This window comes from Rhea pennata, chromosome 18 (assembly GCF_028389875.1).
Source record: "Rhea pennata isolate bPtePen1 chromosome 18, bPtePen1.pri, whole genome shotgun sequence".
Taxonomy (NCBI): domain Eukaryota; kingdom Metazoa; phylum Chordata; class Aves; order Rheiformes; family Rheidae; genus Rhea; species Rhea pennata.
In genome coordinates, this window is record NC_084680.1 from 10,547,184 (window position 1) to 10,562,216 (window position 15,033).

At 60.3% G+C, this 15,033-nt stretch overlaps 1 protein-coding gene across 1 annotated transcript; it reads right to left on the minus strand.

The window, feature by feature from the left end:
- Window positions 1-92: 92 nt before the first annotated feature.
- Window positions 93-4,786, minus strand: SLC2A6 (solute carrier family 2 member 6). Its single transcript, XM_062590935.1, has 10 exons — window positions 4,527-4,786; window positions 4,204-4,366; window positions 3,897-4,103; window positions 3,156-3,255; window positions 2,364-2,575; window positions 2,054-2,206; window positions 1,575-1,683; window positions 1,187-1,360; window positions 726-871; window positions 93-635 (listed from the first exon to the last, which is right to left on the minus strand). The coding sequence occupies exons 1-10, from the start codon at window positions 4,625-4,627 to the stop codon at window positions 480-482; spliced, it is 1,521 nt and encodes a 506-aa protein (XP_062446919.1). The 5' UTR covers window positions 4,628-4,786; the 3' UTR covers window positions 93-479.
- Between the last annotated feature and the right edge of the window lie 10,247 nt (window positions 4,787-15,033).

Sequence of the window (15,033 nt, forward strand, 5' to 3'; positions counted from 1 at the left end):
CACACCCACTTTGAAGCAAACTATTTTATTTTTGCAAATACATGATGAACTTTTGCCAAAATGGTGGCTACAGTTCTTAATTCTGTCCAGCCAAGCCCTGGAGCTTTTGGGCTGCTTTGGTGGCTGCTGTACTAAGGCAGTACAAGCACTCTTGTCCACAGCCACATGTTTTATTGCTAGGACATCTTTATTTCCAGGCTGTGCTGGACACCTGGTCCTATACCTTAAGTTGATATCCTGCCCAAAGAACAATGGATCCTGAGATAGTGTTGAATGACTCAAAAAGAGAAGGTAAAGTTCCAGCTGGTAATTTCTATATCCAAAGCAAGGCAGTCATTGCCACTTACTTCTCTCCCCTTGGAGGGAGCATGATCTTCATGGAGAACCCTAGCTTCCTCCTCTAGCAGCACAAGATTTTTTTTTTTCTAGCCCATAAGCATGTGGGCTGGTGGCCTGGTATGGCTGGCAGGCAGCAGCTCCTACCTCATGAATGATCTCCGGCCAGTCCTGAAGTAGGACTCAATCTGTTCCAGGGACCTGCCTTTGGTTTCTGGAACACAGCAGCCTGTGAATAAGAAGTTCCCAGCACAGACAATAGCGAAGAATAGGAACGGCACCTCGAGTCCAAAGTTTTCCTGGAAAGCAGGACAGAAGACATACATGAGCAGGAGCAGAGGGGGCCTGATGAGGCACAAGCATACATCCCCCCGCTAGGGCATACCCACCACGACTGGGAGGAAGAACCGGGTCAGCATGAAGGCTGTCAGCCAGCTCACGACGACACAGAGGCCTGATGCCACCCCACGGGCTTTCAGAGGGAGGATTTCCGACATCAGCAGCCAGGTGATGGGACCCCAGCCCATGGCATAACCTGGAGGGGAGGAGGGTTAAAGTGAGGCTGTTGGGACTTTAAAGCCCTTTAGAAGGTACAGAAAAGCACTGTGCAGTCCTGCTCTGCTCCCCTGTCAATCATTCCCCCACATTCATACTGTGTCAACATCACTATCCTAAAAACGACTTTGGGTGCTGTCTTTCTGAAACAGTCTCCCAGGGAGATTTATCTTCCTTCCAACCCTGAGCCCAAACCTCCTCAGCCTATATCACCCTGCCCTGGACAGAGAAACATCCCTCCAGGCAGACACCCAGCCATGTGCTGTAGGTCCCAGGCTTCGGTCTCTGCACCTACCCATTATGAAGAACATGGTTGCCAGGAGGGGGATGAGGGTGATGTAGCTGGTTGGCTCAGCATCATGGGTGGCTGAACTCACTAAGGTCTCATTAGTGGCGGTGCCGTTATGAGAAGGTGGCATGAAGTGGATATAGAGCCCCATGGTCAGGTTTGAGGCCAGCATGATACCGGCTGTGGGGAGAAACAACAGCATGGTGGGACTGATGGGAACGTGATCCCCCAGTGCAATGGCTGAACTTCTGGGATCATATCTGCTCAGGAGCTGAGCCACCATCAGAGCAAAAATATCCCCCAGAGTCCTGCATGGCTGAAGTTACCACTCCGCATGGCCCTTGGAAATCCTTAAAGAAGAGCTTCCCTTGCATGTCAGTGGAGAGAGACACACCTGATACAAAGAGCAGAATCTTCCTTCCAGCTTTATCCATTGATACAGCAGCAATCACCACTGAGAAGAGGCGAACCAGGCCAACAAGAGCTGCATCATACTCTGGTTTCTGCAGTGGGAAAAGCCGTGGGAAAGTTGAGATGGGAAATCCAAGTAAATGGCAGGTTCCTACATGTTTTGGCTTAACTCTGGCCATTGACTTTGTCAAAGCAACACACAGAGGTCTTTCCTTCAACAGCAAGAGGCTAAAAAAGAGCAGCCTGCAGCCCAGATGACAAGAACATGGAGCCAATGGGCCACGCCCTGCTCCCCATCCTTGTGTGGCTTTTTATGGGGTGGGTGCTTGCCACTTGCTGCCACTCAGGTGCTTTAAAATGGGCTTCAGAGTTGGAGTCTCAGAGCCATGGGTGACTTGGAGCATCTGGCATACATCACTGATGACGGGGCCATCTGCACGTGGGCCGAACCCCAGGGCTCACCAGAATGACAGATGTTTTCTTGAATATTGATTGCAGGTACACGAGGATGCAGGTGACCCCAGAGAGCTGCTGCAGGAACCTCATCACCACTGCAATCAAGATGGGCTTGTAAATGAAGGGGTCCTTGATCTCTGCACAAGAAATCCGCCTAGTCTAGAAGGGAAAAAGCCAGAAAGTTGAGGTGTTAGCAGCCACGGGCACGACTGGGCTGCCCAGAAAACAGCTGATAAGGTGCCGAAAGGAAATGGGATTTCAGAGTTCTCACATCACTTCTCCCACGTGCTAGAGGTGAGCCCCTTCCTCTCCTCACCTGCTTTCTCACACTGTCCTTAATCTGCTCGTACTCCTGGGCATAGTCTGTGTCCTTGCCCCGGAGCCAGCACAGTGACCCCAGGGCTTCATCTTCCTTCCCCTGGGAGAGCAAGAACCGGGGCGAGCTGGGCATGAAGCAGAGCAGGATGAGCATCGCGAGCACCGGCACTTCCCCTGCGACAGCCAGCCAGCGCCAGTCCAGGATCAGACCTGGAGGAGCCAGCTTCAGGTTAGGAAGGGAGAGCATTTGGGAGAGGATTTCTCAACCTTGCCTCAAGGTGCTCACCCCAACAGCAGACAGATTTAATGAAACCAGGGGAAACCATTACAGAGAAAATTTCCACACCTTTTTTTCTCCCTTCAGAAAAGGGATCATTTTCAGCTGCTGTGAAACGTGGGGAAACTTTGAGGAGGCTCTAAATCATAGAGCATCCAGCTAGAGCAACATCTACTGCAGCAGCCAGGGCATGAGCTGGCAGGAGAAGAGAGTGGATGTGCAAATGTTCATTGTGTACCGCTCTTCAGTCCGAGTGAGACTGAGGCCACTGGCCACAGTGATGGCCATGAGTCCATGTGAATTACGAGTTCACTGCTCCGGGCACATGTACGTGTGGGTTATGCACAGGCAATCCTGGATAGACCAGTCTTGCACACACATCATAGTACTAGTGAGGCTGATTCCTCGCTCTCACACTCAAAATCAACCAGTTGAGAAAGTGGGTAAAAAAACAGTCCCCTTCCCCGAAGTCCCACAGTGGACTTCCTACTCTCTGACCATGGAGATACTTGCCCAGTGCATACAGGATGAGAGAGCCCAGCACAGCCATGATCTGCGGACAGGCACCCAGCATGCCTCTCACCCCAGGGTGGGAGATCTCTGAGATGTAGACCTGGAGGAGGGCAGTTCGTTCATGCTTACTGGAGCTGCAAACCACAATCATCACTGACCACAACGTGTCCTTCAGCACTGTTGTCCCCTTGCCGTCTGCCACAGCTGGGGACACCCTGACCTGCTGGGGCACTTCACCCTTCTGGAGTCCAAGCCCAAAGGGGTCAGCCCAGGGGCTACCAGCCCTAAACAGTCTTGGCTTCCCTCCCAAGCCTCTTCCTTGTGCAGCACCCGACAGAAATGCTCTGAGCTCTCCAGTGGCACCCTCAGACCCTGCTAACTGGAAGGACATGCCCCAGCCTTGCTCAATTCATGCCTTCCTCTCTGCATGCAACGTGAGGTCGGTGCTTGGTAAACAAGGGAGGAAACAACTGGTAGGAGGAACAGGGCAGGGAATGAGGACTTGTCTTTTACTTTTTGCGCAGTGGGGAATGAGCCCAGCACCACTGTGGCCCTCTTGCAGCCTGCTTGCGCTCTGCCTGGCAGCCGCCCCGCATGGGTCACCTTTGCTGCCAGAGGGCCACACTTCCTACCCCCAATACCACAGCTCCAGCCCTGAAGCTCTGCTGATGCCTCCAGAAGGGCTGAAGGCTCGGATGCCACCTCGTCGTACCCCATGCAAAGCCCTGGGAGACTCGTTACCGGGATGGAGGCGGACGTCACGCCACCGGCATAGCCCGTCAGCACTCGCCCCAGCAGCAGCATCCACACGCCCTGGGCGCTGCCCATCAAGGCGTATCCCACGGCGGAGGGCACGGCCGAGAACATGATGCTGAGCTTGCGGCCCAGGCGGTCGTTCAGGACCATGGCGCTGAGTCCTCCAACGGCCGCCCCCAGCGTGAACACCGACTGCGGGCGACACGGAGACGCGGCTCGGTGGGTCGGGGCCGCGAGACGCGGAGGACCGGCCCCCTCTCACCGCACGCCGGCCGCTCCATCCCCTTCTTACCCCGAACCAGGATGCTTTATGGGGGTCCAGCTTCAGGGCGGGGAGGGGGGACGCCTCTAGCACAGGGATCACAGGAGACGGGTAAACCAGAGCAAACCCGAAACTGAAGTTCCCCAGGACAGCGGCGAAGGCGGCCAGGTAGAGCCGCTTGTTCTGGAGGCTCCTGCGGGAGGGAGGGACGGAGCGAGACGCGCGGGATCGCCCCAGCCCAAAGCCCTCCGCCCCGGCCGCCGAGGGCTTTTCCCGGGGAAGGGTCGGGGGGCGAGAGGGGGAGCCTGCGGAGCCCCGCCGACGCTCGCGGCCCCCCCGGCCCCGGCTCTTACTCGAGGTACTCCTTGTCGAGCCTCCTGGCAGCGCTCCCGGGAAAGGTCCGGTACGTGGAGCTCGGTTTCCTCACGAGGGGCTCCCGCGCGCTCGGCTCCATGGTGCTCCCGTCCCGCCGCTCCCTCCGGGCGCGGGGAGGAGGAAGAAGCCGAAAGCGAAAGGGGGGGGGGGAAGGCGGCGGCGGCGGCGTTGCTTAATCGGAGAAATCTCTGCCTCGTGGGCTCGCGCCCTGCCAACGTCTCCGGAGGAAGCTGGCGGGGCCGGAAAACCAGCGGGGTGGGGAAATGCTGCCGCCGCCGGGCCCCCGCGCAGCCCCTCGGCCAGCGCCGACCCTCCCGGCGGCGGCGGCGGCGGCCGCCCTCGCGGAAGCGCTTCCTCTCCGCTGGCGGGAAAGTCTCGTCGCCGGCGTCCCCGGGCGCCGCCGCGGCACCTGCTGCGGGGTTTTCGGCAGGCCGGGGAAAGGGGAAGTCGAGGAACCGGGGGGGAGCCCGAGGCGGAGAGCGGAGGAGGGCTGGGCGGGAGGGAGCCGGCGGAGAGGACGAGCCGGCGGCGGCTGCGGGGCCGCAGAGGCGGGCACCGCTGGGCTTTCACGCTCGGGTTTTGTTCGCCTTTCCCCAAACCGCTGCCGTGCTCCTCTCTTTCCCAGCGTCAGCCTCGGTCCCTGCCGCTTTCGGGGCCGCCCGGGCCTCTCCTGCACCGCCGCGGCCGTGGGAAGCGCGAGCGCCGGCGCAGCCTGGCTGCCCTTGCACAACCGCCCGGGGCTGCATTTAGCGCCCGAGGGACGCGGGGGATTTTCAGCTGACTCAGGCCCTCGGGGCAGTGATTTCTCCGTGGGAAGAAAGGTCACAGCGAGGGGACTTCAGGGTGGCAGACCAGCTCATCCGAAAATTTCCCAGGGCCTGGGCAGGGCTGTCACAATGCGCCGGGAGATGCAAGCATCTGGGGGGGTCCTTCTCCTTGGACGGGGGGGGGTATCGGCTTTTCGTACCGCGTCGCCTCGACCCCCCCCCCCCATATTTGGGGCGACAGCGTGCTGGAGAGGAGCCCTGAGCCGCGGCAGCTGCCTCGCTCTGCGACGCAAAGCGTTATCCAGTTTCTGCGGGGATTTGTCAACTGCTTCAAGCAGGAAATTACTTTGTGTCTTGAAAAAACTCCAAGCACCTGTAGGGATGGAAAGCACATGGGTATTCGGCGGGGCGGGCCGGCGGGCGCAGCTCGGCGGGCCCGAGCGAGCCCCGGGAAGGCGGCACCGCGCCGCTCCTGCCCCGCGCCGTCCTCCTCTTCCCCGGGGGCTCTCCCGGACTTTCTGCAGGTCCTACCAAAACACGTAAAGGGCGGGTGAGGCGGAAGAAGATGCTCTGCATTAGCGCTGTCTGCGGTAGTCTCCGTGCCAGGTTTTGGGAAGTGAAGCCGGCCCCCGCCCTGCTCCCCGTCTCTGCCGTGCGTTACAGGGCTCCAGGCCCTCAAGCGCCAAACGGGAAGAAACGAGGCGCCGCTGCGCGAAAACCCGGCAAACAGCTCCGGGGCTGATGTAAAGGGCAGTATGGTTTTGCTGAGAGCTGCTGGCCGGCGCGGCGGGAGTGATGCATTGCTCCGGCTCGGTAGGCTCTTCCTCCCCCTCCGCCAGCTGTGCAATACATCACGAACGTATGCAAAAAAACACGCTGCATCAAAGCCACTTGGCAGCTTAACTAACCCAATTCATAAATTAATTTCTATTCCTCTTGTAAAGGAGAAATCAGTCACTCCTCAAGGCTATCCGTCTCTACTGCTCATCTGGCCATATCCTTTCAAAAATCTCCCCCTCTGAGTCTGGACTGGTGATTGCTGGGTCAAGATGCAGTAACGCTCAGCGCCTGCGTCAGGCTCTACGGGAGCAGGGCTTTGGGTCAGGCAGCACCCGGGCACCGGTGCCGCCCCGGGGGTTGTTTGCCCTGGGCTGGGGGATGGGTTGGTTTTGCAAGGTTGGGTTGGGTTTCTCCGCATTGCCCTGCTGCGGATGGTGAGGCCGCAGCAAAGCCAGCGCTCAGCTTTGCTGAGCCCATCGCTCCGTGTGTGGCAGCACGCAACGGGTTTCGGGGGGACGGCGAGTCCTGGTGGTGCATGGCTGGGGGACACGTGGGGACACCTAAATGCATCCGGTCCTCGCCAGAGCTTTCGAGGGAGCAATGGCTTTGAAAAATGGTGGTTTGCAAAATGGGGCTTTGCAAAATTGGTCTTTGCATGTCCTGCTCCAGGCTGGACGTTGGCTGGTGCGTAGGGTCGCCGCTGCTCAGCCTTCCTCCCGGGCTGGCGTTCCCAGGCTCGCAGCAACCGGCTCTTCTCTGCTGTAGCCTGTGCCCCGCTCCCCACCTCTTCAGGCTGCCATCTGCTTGTTTAGTTGGCCTGAAGAACTTGCTGAAATGTCTCGCGGTGGCTGAAGCGGCGCAGAGTAGAAGAACAGAGCCTGGCGGGCTGCATGGTGAGTGGAAAATAGTTTTTTGGGGACTTTCTGGAGTTTGAAGCCCTGATGATGGATATGCATGCAAGGGATGGTAACAGCTTTGTAAGCACCAAAATACAGAGTGAAAGAATAACGCTGCCTAATAGCCGGAGAAACGTATGCGGGGCAGGATCCTCTCCGCGAAAGGGAGAGGATTTGCAGTGATGTGTCCAAGCGGCTCGGCTGCCGGGGAGGGATGCGCTTCCACCTGCGCCCGCTGGCTACGTCTTGCCCTCCTTCCTCCTCCCGCTCTGCTTCTGGTGTCCAGACCTGCTGCCAGAAGCGATGTTTTTTTGTGGAAATTTTGTGGGGATAAGAATTTCTCTGTCAGCAACGCTAGGTCAAGGCGTGACTTCTCACGCGCGGTTTGGAAATGGCACATGAGAAAAGGCATTTTGCTTCCGAGCTGCAAAGTGCTCCACGAGGAGCAATGCGGGGTGCGAGCAGCGGGCGCCTGCAGCCCCCCGCGCCGCCGGGGCGAGGGACGTTTCCCACGCCGGGGGCCCCCGGCTCCGCGGCCGAGCCGAGCGGCGCTAACCCGAGGAGCGCGCGAGCCGCGTTTTCCCCGGCTGCCGCCTCCTAAACGGGGGGAAAACCCGTGCGCTGCGCTGCCTGCCCGTCCCGCTGCCGGCGCGGGTCCTGCCGGCCCCTTCGGTGCCTCGGGGTCCGCCGGGGGACGGTGCCGGCGCCGGCGGTCCACGGGCAGCGCCGGCCGGCTCGCCGGCACGGAAACCAGCCGTGGGAGAGCGCGGCCCACATTCCTCTCTCGTTAAGAGAGAAAGCTCAAGGCTCCAGCGGGGCCTGCTGGGGAAGCAATTAAACTGTGGCAGTGCCAGGCAGCGGCGACGCGCATCTATTTCTCTTCTTCCTTCGTTTTTCTTTTTTCCGCCCCCCTCCTTCGGCTGTCGGAGTCCCACAGCCACAACCACGGGCGAGAGCGGCGCGACGGGGCAGGCGGCAGCGCGGCCGGGGCTGCAAAGAGCGAAACGCCCCAGAGCCGCTTCCCGGCAGCCGGCGCTCGGTGCCTGGTTTGCCGTCCCGGGAGCAGGGGCAGTGGCGGGGCACGGGGGCGACGCGGGGACGCGCGGGAGCGCGGCCGCCTTAGCTGCTCGTCTGCCCGATGCAGGGGGCTGTGCCGGTACGAGGCTTGCCGAAAACCTGCTGATCCGGAGGGGACGAGCTGCCCTGGACGCGGCGCTTTCCTCCTCTCCGCGCGGTTTTCCCGGCGCTGCTCTGCGTGCGGAGAGCTGGAGCGCGCGGGAGAGGTGTTACCGGCGCGGGGAGCGCGGCCGTGGGGCTCCCCGCAGCGCCGGCGCCGCTCTCCTGGGATCGCGGCGGGACGGGATGGGATGGAGGGACGGGATGGAGACCGGCGTGCCGCGGCCGGGGCGCTGCGGGCCCTTGTCCGGCGGCTCCGCGTGCAAAGCCGGAGGGAACCTGCCCAAATAATCCCTGCAAAAGGCTCTGAGCTCTCCGGGGCGACACGGGCTGCCGGGGACGACACCGTCCTCCCCGGCAGCGGGGGACGGGACGGCCGGGGAGCCCCTTCCCTCCCGGCACACGCAGCACATGTTGTTTCCATTCCCGGCTCCTCCAGGGCTGGCTGCCGCCCGGGAGCCAGTGGAAAACTCGGGACGCCGCAGGGCGGGTGGGCGGCCGCGGTCCCGGCTGGCACGTTCGCACCAGAGGGCAGCACTGCCGCGGCGAAGGCGCCGCCGGACGCACGGACACGCGGACACGCAGACACATGGACATGCGTGGGCGCATAATTCAGCGACTCGTTTCCACGCGGCGCCGCAGTCCGAGGCTGGAGCAGGCGAGCCCTTCCCCTGCGCGGGCTCCCCCGCGCTGCTCGCTTCGGAGGGAAGCGGCTTTTTTTTCCATGCAGAGGGCTGGGCTTTTTTCTTCTTCAGGACACGAGTCGCCCCCAGATTCCTGAGCACTCTGCTGCCTGGACCTTCCTTGGCTCGGTGCATTTTTTTTCTGTTTAATATGATTTCATATGTATATTTTTTGTATATGTATATTTATATGATATATAAATAATATCAAAACAAAACATGTAATTTCCTTGATTTAATATGAGCCAATTATGCCTCTTAGGCTGTTAAATTCATCACCGCTTCTTCCAGGAAAGACCTTGCTAAAGCAAACCAAGATGCTGATGAGCAGAGCCCCGCTGCCGGCCCGTAGCCGTGGCATTTTCTCCCTGTGCATGGAGAAAAAAACCCTCCGAAGCTCAGGTTGGATCGGCGAAGCTTGGAGCGCTCCGGCACGGGCGGTGCTGCCGTCCCGGGACCCGCGGCCCAAACGCGTGCGTCCCGTACGGTGTTTGACAGGGGCCCGCTGCACCCTTCCCCGCGGCTCCTTCTGCCGGGCCGGGGGCAGCTGCTGGTCGGGCACGCCGGCCCTGAGGTTTCCTCGCTTCCTGCTCGTTTTTTTTCCTGGATTTTCTCAGGTTTTGTACCTGGGGTTTCTAGGCAAAGGGGCAGGGACGAGGCCGCGTCCGTGGCCAAGGCTTCGCTGCCGGCAGCGACGGGCGAGAGAGGGGAGGAACCGCCGCGGTGGCCTCTGAGAAGGCAAAGCCGAGCTGGGATTTCCATGTAAGGGGGAAGATGGGAGACAGCTGCATCCTCGAAGCTGGAGGATAAGGAGCTTTCTGTAAGTCCATTTTTGCAGGAACCTTTTAACCCATTTATCCTTCTGATGGAAAATCTCGTGGATGAAATTTGGAATGAAAGCAGAGGCTGAAAGAACATTTCTGCTCCACCGGCGATCTACTAACAGGATAATCTCGTTACAGCCACCTTGAGTGGGTCTTGAGCATTCCTGGGCAGGTATTCATTTATTTTACTAGTAAAACAACACACAGCCCTATAACCCTGCAGTGTCCTCCAGCGCCCTCGTCTTAGGTTGCTTTATCATCCCACATCGTTGGAAGTGGCACTGAATACTTCCACTTGCTCTTAAACCGAAGTTTCTTTGAGCCTGCAAAAGTTAGGTAGCGACCACCAGCTGAGCAACTCGTCCCTGCATCACCAGCTCGGCTGCAGCTCCTTCGGGGCTTTTTTTCTCGTCGCCCCAAGCCCAAAGCGGCGGCGCGCTCGCAGAGACCCCGTGCCGACCCCGGAGCGCCCGGCGGCGTCGTGTCCCGACCTCTCCGTCCCGCGTCTGCTCATCCTTCCGACCGCAAACTCATTTCCCCGGCGAAGCCTCCTAAGCCACCGGCACATCCTGCTGCCTCTCGCCACCCCCATCCGTATATAAATACCTATCGGGCAAAGCAGACCGTGCAAAAGGAGAGAGGAGAAATTGGGGCGAGAGCAGGAGCAGGTTCCTACCCGAAAGCACGGGGAGGCTGAGCCCGCTGCTCCCGCTGCCCGTCCTCTCCCGGAGCCTGCTCCGGGCTGAGCAACGCGGCTTCCCGCGGGCGCCTGCTCCGCTGTCCCGGGCCCTCGGTGCCCTGCCCGTGTCTGGAGGAGCTAATGCGAAACACATTAGAAGTGTAAGAAAAGGGAGCACGACGATTGGGAATCGTTTTGTTTGGGTTTCTCAAACGTGTGCATGAAAACACTGTGTGGTTTTCTGACAAATTTGAAACAGGGCTATTCAATTCACTCCAACATCGCTACTGTTGATCTAGCAGACTGTAAAGCATTTATTGGAGTTGCTTGAGGCGAACTTAAGCATCTGTGGAATAACAAGTCCAGGAAGTAATTGCATCCACAAGGAAAATATTTTTATGTATAATTCAGTGACCCATTTTATAAACATTGCGGTTCCACCTTGGACTTTTTTTTTTTCTTTTCTTTTCCTTCTTTCCCCCTCCGCAGCCTCCCCGAGCCCGGCGCCGGAGGCTAGCGCGCGGCGGGTGGGGAGCGAAGCCCAGCGGTGCCCGGCGCCGGCCGAGGGACGGGCGGCCTCGCCGGGGGCCGGAGCGCCGCGCGGCGAGGGGTTTTTCTTCACTCCTCACGAAACGTCCCTCGAGGAGGAGTCGTCCGCAGCTCGCCGCGGCTGCTCGTTGCATTCGAGCATCCGAATTCCTTACAGAAACGCTTTAGGCGAACCGAGAGCCACGAAGAAATCGCCAATTCCCGCAACGCCCGTTTGTTTCTTTTCTGTTCTTGTGCCTGAAAACATTGCGTGGGCACGGCGGGGCTGCCGGCTCCTCGCTGGGCACCGGGGGCTTCTCCGTCGCCCTCGGGGCGCTCGCCGCTCCCCGCGCTCGCAGCGCCGCCTCTTCCTCCTCCCCCTCCTCTTCCTCCTCGTGCTGCAAAAACAATCAGGAATAAAATCCCGCGTTTACGTATGAACTCGGAGCTCTGGCGGCGCAGATGCGTGAAAAGATAAAGCTGCAAAGCACCTTATTAAAACTGCACCAAGCGGCGGCGGCAGCGGCGGGGTGGGGGGGGGGTCTGCGGTGCCGAGCCGGTCCGCGCGGCCGGGGCGGCGAGCGGCGGGACGCGGCGGCTCCCGCGGCGCCTGCCCGGCGCCCCGCGCCGCGGAGCAGCCCGCCCCACGGCCCCGCTCCAGCAAGGGAAACGGAGCAAAGCAGACCGGGCCCGGGAGCCGGTATTATCTGGGTACGAAGGAACGCTATGTCTCTTCGTACAGGTCTAGGATTTCTGCCTTTTAACAGCTAACCTTGACTCAGCCAATATCCACAACGTGCAGCCCGGGCCAAAACAGTCTGTGCCTTAAAGTACCACGACAGCTGTTTTTCCTGCTAAAATACGACATTAAATTTTTTTGGACAGCTGGACGCTTCCTTGATGAAAGCGGAATAAGGGGCAAGGCAAGGCGAGGGGGGCCGCCGCTCGCCCGCCGTCCGCCCCCCTCCCCGGTTCCTCCCGGCAGGGGCGACGCCGCGGCCCTGGCGCCCGCTTTTGCTGACGGTTCGCCGCGCGGGCGTCGGAAGGGGGCTGCACCTCGGACACCTCTGTGTGGCTTTTTTTTTTTTTTTTTTTTTTTAAGGAGATGCTATTTTGACGGCAGCTCTTGGGGAGCTCCCCACGCTCAGGTGTCTAAAAAGCTTTTTTTTTTTTTTTTTCCCTCCCCCCCCACCCCAGTGCTGCTCTCCTTGTGTTTCCCGGGAAAATTCCCACTGCCGCGGAAGGGAGCGGAGCTGGGCCGCCGGGAGCCGGGCCGCCGCGATCCCGGGCGGAGGGGCGATCCGCAGGGATGTAAAGCCCCTCCGGCACCGGCCGCAGCTCTCCCGCGCGCCAGGCCCATAGCCGGCGCTGGGCTTCCCGCGGCCGCTGGCGGCTCCGGCGTGCCTCAGCCCAGCTCCCCCCTCGCCCGGCAGCCGCTTTGGAGTTTGCAGCTTAGGGAAAAACAACCCGCGCTTCGGCCTTCCCTCCCCTTCTCTTTCGCTTAGCTTTTGCCTGTCTTAAAGACCAGCTTGAGTTTTTAAATGGGAGACAGAAGAATTTTGCAGCGGGGTGGGGGTGGGGGGGAGCCGCACCAGGCCCCGGTTTTCCTTGCCCAGAGCCTCCCCAGCTTGTTTATTTTGCCTGGGGCCTGATATTTCATGGGTCAAAAAACTGCGAGTGACGGAGCGGTGCCCCACGGCCGTGGAGGAGAGAGGTGATATCAGCTGGGGTGGGGGTCCCGCCACCACCGCCCCCGTCCCCGCGGCCACCGGGCCTCCTTCGCCATCCCAGTCGTTATTTTGTTAACGATTTTCCTTAAGCCCCTTATTTACGCCGAGCGTTTGGGGTCGCCAAGCCGCTGGCGCTTGCACGGCCCCGGGAGGCGACGCTCCCGCGCCCAAGCGGAGCTCCCCGCGCCTGCGGCTGGCCCGGCCCGGCCCGGCCCGGCACGGGACCCACGTGCCGCCCCTCACCCGGACGGCGCCCATGTGTTTGGAATTAGCGCGGCGGTCGCAGGGGGAGAAGGCAGCTGGGTTTCTCCCGAGCCTTTCAGTGCTTAATCTCCGAAGAATGCAGGACGTCTGTCTGGCCGGCCGGGCCAAGATCAACGCCGCGGCACGGGGAGGCCAACACAAACGTTCATGTTTTGTGTCACCGCGATTTCATTAGATGTTTTTTATGTAATTGCATAAGCCCAACTACCGTGATGGAAACGGCGCGGCGAGCGGAGCGAGCCGGCTCGTGAAACCTCGCCGCGGAGGCGACGCTGGCCCCCTCCGGCGCGCCGGCCACCCGTCCGCGGGAGGAAGCGGCCGCGGGAGGAGGCGGGGAGAGCGCGGCCGGCCGGCCGGCGTCTCGGCGGGCCGGGGCGGGCCGGGGCGGGCCGGGCCGGGCCGGGCAGCGGCCGCCCTCCCCGCAGGCGCAGCTGCTGGGCGGGGAGGGCTGGAAGCCGGGAGATTGTTTTCCCGGCTGGGAGCGGCGGTGCCAAAAGCCTGATGAATTCGTCACCTCTGACACGGGCCGGGCCGGCGGCTGGCGAGCGGCCGGCCGGGCCCCGCCGCCGCGGGCGGCTTCGCCAGGCGCTGGCGGAGCGGGAGCCGCGGGTCGCCCCCGCCGCCCCCCGCCGCCGCCGCCCCCCGCCGCCGCCGCCGCCCGGGGCTCGCGCCTGCCCCGCGGGGCTCTCGGCGCCGCTGCCGCACCACGGCGCGTTTTCTGGCTTTAAGGCGTTCGCTCGCCGGCCGCCTCCTCCCCTTTTTATTTACTGTCTGCCGTCGATCGCGGCTTCGACTCCCGGCGTCTGTCGCCCTGCCAGGACAGTGTTTGCTTTACCTCTCCCCATCTTTCTCGGGACTTTTTTGTTCGGAAAAGGAGCAAGAGGGAAACGGAGCAGGGAGAGGGGGAGCAAGGCTGGGAGGAAGGACCCCACGGGCGGGGGGGTTGCCCTCGTTACAGCCCGTGGCTGTGCCTTGCCCTTGCAGAGGCTGCCTTTGGCGGGAGCTCGCGGGGCTGGAGCGCGCTGCGGCGCGCGGCCCGAGCCGCCCGGGCGGGCGGTGCTGGGGTGCGAGGCAGGCAGCTGCAATCCTCATCTGGGAGCCAAGCAGAGCTGATCAGTGATGCGTCAGCCTCTCTCCATCCCTCCTGTCTTCTAGACTTTCTTTTTCTCGTTCTCTCTCTCTCTCTCTTTTTTTTTTTTTTTTTTTTTTGTCCAGACATAATTAATGTAAACCAAATGCTTAGTGCACAGCTGCTGGCATCCTGAAACCATTGTGTGTGTGGTCTTTCCTTTAGCCTGGACGGAGATGGAGCAAAACTCTGAACACTATCCCAGACCTGCTTGGGTAGAGCGCAGCATCTATTGCACAAGAGGCACCTTGAGTTCCTGCATTCCCCTCGTGGGATGAGGTTATGTGATGGCTGATTGAACTGGTTTAAATAAAATTGTGGAACTGCCCAAAAAACTTCATTTCCAAATCCAGCCAAACCCAAACTAAACTTTTCTTGCTGGTTGGAGGAAATTTGCTCAACTGAAACCCTAAACGTCTGTCTGGTTTTCATGGCTGCCTCTGCATTTCTTGGTTCCACCGGGAGCTGGATGCTAATGTACCAAAGCTACTGTGGGGAAGGATTTCCTCATGCTGGTTCTGGCACCTCTGGATCCGTGGAGCAATGAGATCTTGTGATTTGTTTTTTTCCAGCCAAAGGGCCAATTTTTGACCTCTGCTCTCACTCTGGAGTTCCAATGGATCTGTAGGACATGAGGTGTGAAGGAAAGAAGCAGTATCTGGCCCTACCTGGGTCCCAAGGGTTCAAGTAGTTGCTGAAACTCCTGGATCCAAAGAGCCTCTGACTATGGAGGTCCCAGTGGTCCCTTAACCACTTGGACCAGTGACCCTTGACCGCCCTTGACCAGTGTCAAGGCTGACAAGCTTGGCCAACTTCTGTGGCCTCACGCTTTGCTGGCAGCGCTGCCCCAAAATTTGTTGAGAAAAGTGTGAAATAATAAGGGATGCCAGGCTCTCACCAGAGGCCCTGGCAAAGTCTGGCTTCTGCCCGCTTTTGCCCGATTGAACAGGTCAAACTGGTGGGGCTGAGCATCACAGGCTTGGATTGAACCGGTGGGGCTGTGCATTGCAGGCTTGTCTACTTGCCCAA

What these genes read in the sequence shown, in the direction of transcription:
- SLC2A6 (XM_062590935.1), bottom strand. Translation starts at nt 4,627, where the DNA reads ATGGAGCCGAGCGCGCGGGAGCCCCTCGTGAGGAAACCGAGCTCCACG. An exon ending in TGACGTCCGCCTCCATCCCG is followed by an intron (nt 3,256 to 3,896) that starts GTAACGAGTCTC and finishes GCCCTCCTCCAG; the next exon opens with GTCTACATCTCAGAGATCTC. An exon ending in TCTCATCCTGTATGCACTGG is followed by an intron (nt 2,576 to 3,155) that starts GCAAGTATCTCC and finishes TGGCTCCTCCAG; the next exon opens with GTCTGATCCTGGACTGGCGC.